The sequence below is a fragment of the Ranitomeya variabilis genome, chromosome 2, assembly GCF_051348905.1.
Source record: "Ranitomeya variabilis isolate aRanVar5 chromosome 2, aRanVar5.hap1, whole genome shotgun sequence".
Classification (NCBI taxonomy): domain Eukaryota; kingdom Metazoa; phylum Chordata; class Amphibia; order Anura; family Dendrobatidae; genus Ranitomeya; species Ranitomeya variabilis.
The window spans coordinates 58,678,056-58,690,073 of NC_135233.1; the positions used below are offsets into that span (position 1 = coordinate 58,678,056).

Sequence of the window (12,018 nt, forward strand, 5' to 3'; positions counted from 1 at the left end):
CAGTGCTTTGAAATAAAACATGTTGCTTAGCTAATTAAAATGTTTTAAAGATAAAAGGTTTGTGGCGGTAATCTGCAGCATCAGCACTTTCATCTCGAAAAGCGACACACCAAATGTTCAGTACAATTCGCACAGTCGCATCAGCTGGTATTCCCAAAATAAACTCTCAGGGCTTAGATCCATATTAAGGGAAAATGAAGGTAATGCTACTAAAATTATGGTGATATTTTCTAATGTCCATTTGTGATGGGCAAAATATGATACTAATATAGCTAGTAATATATGCTTATGCTAATCAGACTCCGATCAGAGTGTGATCAAAGTGGGAACTGAGTTTTTTGGAGGTGGAGAAAAAAAAAAGTTCTCCACCTTCTCCAACATGGCAGTCCATGAAGATCAGACTGTACTCGGATTTCTTCTAAGTAAGGTCCGATTTTTTTCCACAGACTCATAGACATGAAAAGAGGAGTGTCATTTGATTCTTGGAGGCAAATCGTGCATGTTGCAATTTTTTTCCTCGGACCACTTGGTCCAAATAAACAATTGGACCCATAAAATATCAAAGATATGAGTGCTATCCATGGAAACCATGGACAGCACTTGTCTGATTAAACCGTCACCTGCATGAGCCCTTACAGTCATAAAAACAGGTTCACTTGTACCTTAGTTTGTATAAAGTGCATGCATACGAAAAGAAAAAAAGGAACTTTAAGTGCACCTATCCTGTAAACCTGTAGAAAAGTATGGTCTTGCTGCACCAAGTTCAAACTACTTTGGAACACACAACAGTACAATATGTCAGCATCCCCAATTCTTTCATCAACATTTTGAAAGCGTGAAGGAGAGAATGGCTAATGGAATAAATTATTAAACTTACATAAGCTAGTAATATATGTGGTGTGGCAAGATGGCGTCTACATCCTGGAACTACTCCCTGGAATCCTTGGAATGTGAGGTGGATACACTGAAGATCATATATGGAATAGACCTGGCAGGGACCTAACACAGACTGATGCAATGACTGCTGAGAAGCTGTGCAACGCCCTCTTCCTGCCTGCTACATGATCTTTTGTTTATACTAATAAAGTTCAGTTCTGTGCCAGCTCTTGCCGAGAGAGGAGTGCACATCTGACCCTGCGTCCGATGTCTTTCTTTTATGCATGCTCTTGGCTATTTATCAGGTCAGGGGCAGGCAATCACTAAGATTTCACCTTAAGAGATCACCCCAATACCAGCACTATAGATACTGAAACTGTAGAGGTTCAGAATATACAATGCAGCTCCATTAAAAGTCCATGAGATTGATGGAGACATTCAGACATCCCATCAGCCCCATATATCATCTATAAAGTTTGAGGATGCATGCGTAAGCGTCACTCCATTTAAATGCCACCTGTCTTAAGACTGCCCCCCCAGTTTAGTGATCATTAGGGACCCCATGATTGAGCCTCCCAGCTTTGAGACATTTATCAGTTGCCCCTATCGATAGATGATAAATGTCCATCGTGGGAAAATCCCTGTAATAGTCACTGTCCAATAGCAATGAGAAAGGCAAGTAACTGATGCTCTACTTTTCTTATTCACTGTTTTTAACAGTTCGTAGAGAGAGAAAAAGTGACAAATGGCCGAAATTTGGAAATCCTAGCCTCCTCCACCTTTCTCAGGACAATTATTGTTTGGTATGATTTGAACACTGTGTGGCAATTTTATTAATGTACTTTTATGGCAGATTTTATAACATTCTGTTTTGTGTTACAGTTTGTACTGCAGTTCTATCATTTTAATGTAGCTTTTTCTGTGCTCATGGTCCATCTCTTCCTTCCAATTTAATGTAAGGGACACATCTACATAATGGTTTAGTAGAATCCAAATATGCTTTGATACAACCCAATATCCAGGAGCAACACATGGTGGAAAACTCACATCATTATGAAATTGGAGGTTTGGAACAACTTTGCCTGAACGTGCACTGCCAAAATCATTGTCCAACACTGAAGGACAGGAAAACAACCTATGATGGAGGCTAAAAGTACAAGGATCCAGGATTATACATAAATATGTTGCCATTAAGAGCATATTTGAAAATAACTACAAGGTTAAGATTCCCTGAACACCAGATGATGACATATAGATATTTAGAAGATAATATTTCAGAGCAGTTAAAGTGCACTTGAACGTAGGGTCACGACATGAGAATCACAAGCATTAGACGCTTTTTCAGGTTGAGATATACATGAACAAGAGACCACAAAATAATGGAATGGATATGCTAGTATGGTAGGTCACGACACAAAAATATGAAAGGGAATAGTTTAACAACAGTAGGTGTATTCCTAAGAATGGGAATATTTCATAAGTTTTATGACATGACTATGAAGAGGACATGTTAGAGATTAAACAATAAATTACAACAACAGGGCGTTTTAAAAAAACAACTACCTATGGATGCAAGGTTTTATTTAGAAGCCATTTATTAAAAATAGCACCAAAAAGAATAGCGCTGTTTGAAGGCAGCAGAGATCATTTTCTTAGAAAGGATCCCAATTTGGATATCACTGCTGGGATCCACAGTGCTCATCTGTAATCAATGGGAACCTAGACAGCAAGAGTCCAGTTCTGCAGCAGCACTCTTACAGGAGAAATGAAGTATTACACCATTCTCAACAAAAGAATAGGTTAGACTGAGCATGTTGGGTCCTCCAAAACAGGAAAACCTTAATGCTGTTACCACTCTTGATAAATGATGAGGGTTCTGAATAACGATACCACCACTTTTGAGAATAAATGTTATATATTATGTATTCAAAATTGATTTTTATTAACAAGCTAAATCGGTCAAGCATTTGTTTTTTTTCTAATGGCAAAAACAGTAAAAAATCCAAATGAACCAATGCAATGAAGATACCAACATTACTATCAGCAATGGGATGATAGGTAAATAAACTTTAGGATAAAAACTTTACTTCTTCCATAAATGGAACCTAAACTTTTAAAAACAGAGCATCAATCAATATAGAGTTTAGAAAAAGATTCAGGTCACCCCAATTCTCTGTATTAACAGATGATGTCTGAGTTTGCCACAGTAAAAGACCAAAAAAATCCTCATTTGTAATTTTCAGCCTTGATATTGATTGAAAATTGTTTGTTTCAAGATATTGCTATGGCCTAGTTCTGTATGATAAAAATCTATGATATCAGTGTAATTTTCTCACTTTCCCAAAGGTTTGCTTTTTTTCTGCAGGTGTACAGAAAATCTACTATTGATAGCATCAAGCCTCAGGCTCGCCCTTGGAAAGAATCCATAATTACATCTGAAACTCTGATATATCTTCTCAATCATGCAAGGTCAATGAGAATTTCATTTTCCACCACGTCTGGGTCTTACAACTAGATATTTATCAATGTGAGACTTCTAGATAGAATGCTGTACACAGTCCACTTTTGTTTTTTTTGGTTTAATGGAGCCACTTACAAGTTTACAGCTATTATGAAGATAACAGGTCATAGCTATTCTGCTGACGTGTTGGCTATTTAGGCAAAAGACAAATATGTTGTATGTGACTTGAAAGCAAACTCAAAAGAAGTGACTCTCTGTGAAAGAACTGTTGCAGGCCGTCCATTTGAATGGAGATATATAAAGAAAACATATACCTACTATTAACACAGCATCCAGCGTTTGCTATGGGGTCTAGGATAGCTGAGGCACCAAACTTTTCCCCTCTATACAGTTGTTACACTTTAAAAAAGACCTTTGTCCATCAAGTTCAACCAAGGGATTTGAGAGGATACTGCCTAAAAGGAAGTGGTATATGTACAACCATAAGGTATGAACCTGATCCTGAGTGTCGATATACTGTGTCATTAATCATGACATACTTTTTTTTGCATTTGCTTAAGTATTTATGTTATTATTTTCTAAGACACTGTATTCGATTTTTTTTTTAAAACCATCGACGGTTCTTGCTGTGATCAGCTCCGGAGGCTGACTATTCCACAGATTGACATAAAGGTTTGGACACATGACTGGTTTCTACAAAAACAGCACCACACCTATTCACAGATTGTATATGGTGTTGCACCTCATCCCCATACATTTTAAGAACTAAGCTATACTATTAGACCCACAGGATGGACAGGTGCTGTTTCTGTAACAGAGCACCACATTTTTTCTAATCCTGTGAAGACCCTATCGCTCATTCCCAAAAAAATCTCACCCTTATTATACACTGAAAAAGGAAAGCAGCTTAATATTATTTGAACCCATTTGTCCTAATAAGGGGAAAGGAATAAAAGCACCAAGCAGTGTTGTCTTGCGAATGAAGGCTTGATAGCATGATGGCATGATCCAACACCAAGATGAATGCTAATATTGTAAGCTAAGGGATAACTTGAAGGTTTTTGGGCACATTGGAAAAATCTGACACGTCTCTTCACCTATAATGTATCATTTATAATACAGTTATCTTGTGTGGCCAAAGGCCCTCTTGTCACCTTTAGGCCTTGAAGTCCAGTGCAGGTGAGACTGCGTTAGTACTTGTGCACTACCATAGTTACACCTCTAGCTGGTAGACTACTGAAACTAGATACAAATAGGTAGTGACTATGGGACCAAATATTTGTCTGGCCCATCTATCCTTAATAAATCTATTGAAGACCACTATGCTCAAGACATTCTCCTCCCTAAAAATTACTGTGAGAAACCCACCAGAACCTTTTACCCCATTACCTTTATTGTACTGTTGTTTATATTTCTAAACCTGTCACTATACTACTCTTGTGTTCACAATAAAGTTGGTGCAAATTAATTCACAGGACCCAATTATCTGGTTATCAGATTGAAACCCAGAAAACTGCATTCTACCATCCAGCATCCATGGCCATTCTTTTGATTTGCCAGCCTAGTGAAATGTCAAATGGGCATCACATTGCGATGATGACACGAAGAGCTATTGATGCTAGGAGGTAGGAGGTGGTTCTCAGGGCTCTCATCAGACAAGTCAGAGATTATTGACCTGGGCAGTGGACTGGATCCTGACAACTGATTTGCGCCAATTCTATTTCCCACATTTTCCAAAACAATAAGTTTAAAAACAACGCCTGCCACATGCCATTGTACAGTCATGAAGGGGGAGCCTCTTTCTCAAAAAGTCAGTTCCTTCTTTGATCTCTCTCTGGCCAAGATACATGATCACAAGGCATCTTTTGCATCACTCAGTGCTGGATGCCAACAGATCTGCCTTGTGCGGATATATCCTGGCATGTAGAAAAACAGTAAAGAAATAGTCTAGATAATGTGACTTGTGGCAGGCAGGCACCGCCTTTCTGACAACACTTAGGTAAGCTGCATGTAAACTTAGTATTTCAGAAAACAAAATTGGTCTAGAATCAAAATCCCCTGCGCTATAAAATAATGATGGTAGCTTAGTAGGGAAGAAGGTCATCACAAGACCACTGTATTGTAGACGCAGGTATGGACTAGATAAAAAGATACACAAATATTGTTTCACTGGTACGTGTGGACCCACTGTGCCAAGGGCTGGGCTTACCCTGAATGGGAGTGACTAAATGTCTACCAGGTCTTCAATGGGGCCTCTAATGGTGAGGATAAACTAGGCAGGTAAACACCAGGTATCACTCTAGGGCAGTACTCGGGACTGAAGCAGTTAACATGAGGGTCAGAGACGCAGGTAAGGGGTACAGGAGAGTGAGACAGAAGCATAGTCAGATGGTCCGAGGTCAGGGCAGGCAGCATGGGTTCACAGTACAAAGCAGGACTCAGGGATGGAAAAATAAAACAGAGTGGGTAAACAGACCAGGTCGATAACAAGAGACAGAATACAGAGATATCCATAAACAATGTGCTAGCAGGCTAGGAACTGACATTCGGACAAGAGTGGTGGGATGAGCTGCCTAATATAGACCCTGCTGGCATGGGATATGCAAGGGTTACATTTCTGCAGAGACCAGCCACAGCCCTCTAAAACCAAATGGAAACCACATACATATGCAGCAGTGCTCAGGAGTGCTGAAAAAAGCAACTCAATGAGACGGCCTGACACGAGGAGATGCCATGCGGTGACCATGGTGAGTAGGGTGGTGACCTCGGTGAGTAGGGCAGCGCTGATGAGGCATGTGACTTACCACCATGACAAATGTAGAATATGTAAATAAACAGATGCCATAACTGAGCAGATCTACAATGATTTGGATTCTCTGAATTTGAGCCATTCTACCATAATGCAGCTAGGCATGTCATTACTGTAGTGAAGGTGGCCTATTTCTTAGTGACTTTGCACCCCGGTTCAAGGGGAAGCACTATACAGATACAGCTGTGTTTATTTCATTCTTAATATAGCATACATGGGAATCTAGGGATTTGTTGATTTAAAGGAGACTTGTCATCAGAAAAATTGCTGTATTTCTTTTTACTAGCGACATGGATGGGAAGCCATTTGGGACTAAGCAAAGGGAGTTATGGTTAAGCATTTGACACTGAGTTTTCTAAGAGAATCTTAGTAAGTAAAGCAAGTGAGAAATATTGCTGGGAAACATGATCTCACTGGTAAAGTCAAAGAACTATATTAAAGATCGAGATGGCATACAGTATATCACTTTATCCCTTCTTTCCTTGACATTTTAATTACTATAATGGTTCACATGCAACCAAGAAAGTCATGTTCATACATATAGTTTGGGGGATTATTTTCTCTAATTTCAGAAAATTAATTGAAACTTTTTGATGCATTCTTTGTGCAATGCAAATGTAAGGTCAAGATAACCATTCCAATAAATGGAATTGGGCAATTCTGAATGCGGCCATACCAAATATGTGTATGTTTGATCACTTTATTGTTTTATTTTGAATCAGGTGAAAGGGGGGTGATTTCAACTTTTATATTTTTTTTATTCTTTTAATATTTTTAAAAATCTATTTTTTTACATTTTGCATACTTCAGTAGTCTCCATGGGAGACTAGAAGCTGCAGTTGTCCGATTGGCTCTGCTGCATCTGCTGCATACAGGCAGTGATCAGATCTCCTGTATGTAGTAGATATGCTCACTTGCTATGAGCGCCGACCACCGCACAGCGTTCATAGCAATCTGGCTATGACAACCATAGAGGTCTGCTGGAGACCTTTGGTTGTCATGCAAACCCATCGGTGAGCCGCAATCATGTGACAAGGTAACTGATGGGTGGTATTTCTGGTGCGCTTCCCGGAAGTGCGAGTTAAATGCCACTGTCAGAGATTGACAGCGGCATTTAACTAGTTAACAACCGTGGGTGGATAGCGATTCCACCCTCGGCTGTTAGAGACACACGTCAGCTGATCAAAACAGCTGACATGTTATTATTATTATTATTCATTTTTATAGCGCCATTTATTCCATGGCGCTTTACATGTGAATGGGCAAATATAGAGAAGTACAATAAACATGAGTAAAACAAGGCACACACAAGTACAGGAGGAGAGAGGACCCTGCCCGCGAGGGCTCACAGTCTACAGGGGATGGGTGAGGATACACTTGGTGAGGGGAAAGATGTAGGCTCAGCGTTGGAGCCCACATCAAAGGGGGAAACACGACATGCACAGTACATGTATGGCGCATGTCGTGACGGGACTAATCATATATCTGAGAAATAGTGTCTATAATTCAAACAACACCCAACAGAAACTCAATCTCATAGCAGCACTAATGGCCTAAGAGTACTATTTCATTTTTATATATGGGTCTTCATTGGGAAATATTTTTCCTATTGCCATTACCCACATACACTGACCAGAAATGCTGACCGTTTCCAATTAAGAGGTGTAGACTGTCATCTCAAAACTGAGGATCATCTATCTCTTTCCTTTGGAGCTCACCGAAATGGTTGGCCTGCTCTTGACTCCATAGTTGGTAAGTGCAAGGTTAGCAAAATTAGACTAACCCAGAGATCTCACTAGACCAAACCCTTAGAAACTAATAAATACAATAAATCTGGGGGTTTAGGAAAAATGAACAATACTATTGAAAAAAACCACACTAATATTTTGGTAAAAGAAAAAAGATGAAATGCTGAAATTAACTGATAAAACAAACAAATCTCTAAAAATAAAAGCAACATCTAAAATGTTATTTTTCTCTTCAACAACGATGCAATCGCCCACGTTAGTCACATATTTTAAATTCAATTCCATGCATAACCTTTTCATAAGAATGTCAAGGAAAACTATACATAACTCCAGAGCAGCTCATGGTTTATACATCAAAGTCCATTTGCACAATTTGTTCTGCAATTTTTCCTGCCTTATGCTCACATGTGTGAACTAAATAATGCTTCCATTGTTCCATGAGGGACATATTAAAGTCAGTTTCAATTCTCTACGCACTCTGTTTTCTATGAATATACCATTTACATCATTAAAAACTCACTAAGTCATCCAACAGAATTAATCTAGCTTTATATGTCAGTTTTTTCTTAATTATTTTTATTTAACCGTTCCTATCTTTCCATATTCTTTAAAAAAGTAGGTCAGAATAAAAAATGAGGTGCTGCTTATATAACAACCAATGCGTTAGGTAGACATGGGCACTAGAAGTAGAAAAACCTTTCTTAAAATAAGCAATCCTCAAATTAATTTTTATTTTTAAATCATATTATTGCAAAACAGATGACTGTAACAATCTACGGTATATATCTAGTATTAAAAAAAATCATCAGTGGGGTTAATATAATGATAATCACTATACAAAATGTTTTGCATGCTACATTTTTTTACTAGCATTCTCCGTATGTAATATATCTGCATGCACTAGGCTCAACAATCACAGCGAAGGAGAACAAAAAAAAAAGGACTGGAGAAAAAAAAAAGCTGTCGCGGTCAAGGATTAAGTCATTTTTTTTTTGTTCCCAAAATAATTAGATTATCATTGCAGGCTGTCTATCACGCGCTCGGAGCAGCGTTAGATCGTGTTTTCACTGGTGCTGTCATTTACTGTAAAGGGTTGTAGCCGACATGCTGGAAAACCCTCAACATAGCAACTCTCATGCTGCCAGGAGGACAAAGACTAGGGAGAAGAAAAAGAAAAGAAAGCCTTTTCATTCCGCGAGACAGAAGAAGGAAACCCATATAAAACATTTGTAACATCCTTCAATACAGAACATGCAAACATGTGCCTTTAATATTAATGTCATGCAATATCTCCGCGTAAGGAAATAATAAAAGTATATAAAAAACACACAAAAAAAGATACAAATAAATTTGTGCAATTCGGTGAATTAATTTCTCCCACCCCCTTATATTCTGTTTTACTTGTAAAGCGAATGTTACCACCCTCCATGCTGCAGTGATCAGCCTGTGATAGAAGTAGCTACCTGAAAGGTTTCACAGTGCCATCTCATATCCATGTCTGCCTGGCTACCCTGCGTGCTTATTGCTTTTTTTCTTAATTCTTAATGGAAATCCTAGGAAATTTAGTCCATCCTCTGAAATCAATACTGGTGACAGAAGAGCTCCCTGACTCAGTGGGAGATCAAGATGATAAATTGCCTGCGCATCAGCTTGGCCTATCAGTGCCCCGCACACAGATTGGCGAGGAAAAAGACACACACAAAAAAGGCTTCATCCGTCACGTGTCAGGGAGAAGCCAATGGCTGACACTTTGCTACAAGAAGCGATGCTGCAGTTTGCTGAGCAGGGGAGAAGTACAGCTCCCAGCAGTCATGTGCTGAGCTATACAATCCTGGCAGTGAGCGAGCAGCGTTCTCCATGCTCCTCCATGCACAGCGCCTGCTCGTGTGATTACACTTGGACAGAAGCCATTATGCTACCACTGGTTGCCACCTAGATGGCAGGGCTCCGAATGCATAATATATTGCAGTTTATTCTTATTATTTATTTTTTTTAGTTTTTTTTCCCCTTCCTTTTTAATTTTTACAGTGGGACGCTGATTATTTCTCCTCTTTCATCTGATTTGGAATCTGCAGCCTAAAGCTCGACAGTTAACGTACTGATCACTTCACGCCGCTGCCTCCAATGTTCCTAAGTGCAATTATAAATGTATTCCCAGGTTAATGGATGCTAATTTTTCTAAGTCATGCAATTTTCACAAGACATCTCTGTATAGCAATTATACAACATTAATTCAATACATTAATATTCTGGTTTCAAGCAAAGATTGATTGTTTGGCCGCTTACACAGTCGTACCTAATTGCTGTTTTTGCAGGGACGGTTAAAGAATCCGTTGGCTGAAACATAATAATATTGTAATGATGTGTGCCTAGTAAGTGCGCTTATATTAGAAAGTTGAGTTCTTCCGACTGTGAGAATTGTGGGGCCGGTCAAATTGTGGATGTGACTTAGCCCTCGTGCAGCTGTGTGCTTGCCGAGGGGCCGCGTGATATGTGCCATTTAGCACAAATAAAACTAGCACCCTAGTGTCTGCAAAATGGTTGACACTACAATAGTACATGCAGGGATCTGTTTTTCCTGTTCTCCTTATGGGTTTTTCCAGACATAAAAATAAATAAATGAATAAAAAAAAAGTCTTTTAAAAATAAATTCCTAAATGCTATTTTATCACATTTGTTTTGTCATGGAGGTAATTAGTGTAGTACATAAAAAATTACCACCAAACCTGTTGTAGAATGTTTATAGGACAGGAACCTGTGAGCATGTGCAGTAGGAAGCTCTGCTGCTATTATTTCTAGGTCACAGAAGCTTCTCAGCACTCAGAAAGAGGGTGTGGACAGCATTGTGAGCAGTCTCACCACCCTGGGTATCTCAACTACTACAGCACAACTTCCTACACATGAAGACAGGTATGACACTACCTACTGCACATGCTCACAGGTTCCTGTACTACTGCACATGCTCAAAGGCTCCTGTCCTACTGCACATGCTCACAGGTTCCTGTACTAACTACTGCACATGCTCAAAGGCTCCTGTCCTACTGCAGATGCTCACAGGTTTCTGTACTAACTACTGCACATGCTCAAAGGCTCCTGTCCTACTGCACATGCTCACAGGTTTCTGTACTAACAACTGCACATGCTCAAAGGCTCTTGTCCTACTGCAGATGCTCACAGGTTTCTGTCCTGTTTCCATTCTAGGAGACTGAGGCTTCTATCTCTGTAACAAGGTGGCAGTTATTTGAATTCCATGTTGATTATCTATCTAGACAAAAGGAATGTGATTTGTTAATTAAAGGAATTTAGGAATTTATGTGTACTGACATCTTTCTTTTTTCCTTTGTTTCTTTGTTTCTTTTTCATTCTCTTTTTTTCCTTTCTTTCTGTCTTTCTGTTTGTTTCTTTCTTTATATTTTTTCTATATTTCTTTCTTTTTCTACTTTTTTAAATTACTTTTCTTCTTTCCTTTATTTCTTTTTCTTAATTTCTATATTTCTTTTTCACTTTTTTTATTCTTTCTTTTTTACTTTCTTTTTCGTTCTTTTTCTCTCTTTTTCTCTTTATGTTAATTTCTGTTTTTCTGTCTTTCAATTTTCTTTCTCTACTTTCTTTCTATTTTTCCATTCTTTTTTGTCTCTTATTTTATCTTTCTTTCTCTTTTTATTTCTTACTTTTTTTTGTTTCTCCTCTTGTTTGTCTTTCTTTGTTTCCTTTCTTCTTCCTTTTTACAATCCGTATTACACCCTTAATTTGCAATCTGACCAAGTAGTCTCCTGACCTGAACTAGCTGTCTAAGGAGCCTCCTGACCTGAACTAGCCTGACCAAGGAGTCTTTGGACCTGAACTAGTTGACCAAGGAGCCTCCTGACCTGAACTAGCCTGACCAAGGAGTCTTCTGACCTGAACTAGCTGTCCACAGAGCCTCCTGACCTTAACTAGCCTGTTCAAGGAGTCTTCTGACCGGAACTAGCTGTCCAAGTAGTCTCCTGACATGAACTACCCTGACCAAGTTGTCTCCTGACCTGAACTAACTGTCCAAGGAGTCTCCTAACCTGAACAAGTCTGACCAAGGAGCCTCCTCACCTGAACTAACAACCTCAGAAGATTACATTATGCAGTTAGTT

At 39.0% G+C, this 12,018-nt stretch overlaps 1 protein-coding gene across 16 annotated transcripts in view; it reads right to left on the minus strand.

Annotated features, from left to right (window-relative positions):
- Window positions 1–12,018, minus strand: part of NRXN1 (neurexin 1) — a 1,786,277-nt gene that overhangs the window by 65,468 nt on the left and 1,708,791 nt on the right. The window contains exon 1 of one of the 16 annotated variants that reach the window (XM_077282475.1): window positions 9,358–9,588. The exons of 14 other annotated variants lie outside the window; for them this stretch is intronic. In XM_077282475.1, the coding sequence (XP_077138590.1) occupies window positions 9,358–9,390 (33 nt within the window). In that variant the 5' untranslated portion in view covers window positions 9,391–9,588. Of the gene's footprint in view, window positions 1–9,357; window positions 9,589–12,018 lie in introns of those variants that run through there. One more of the 16 variants, XM_077282476.1, reaches the window with a different exon arrangement.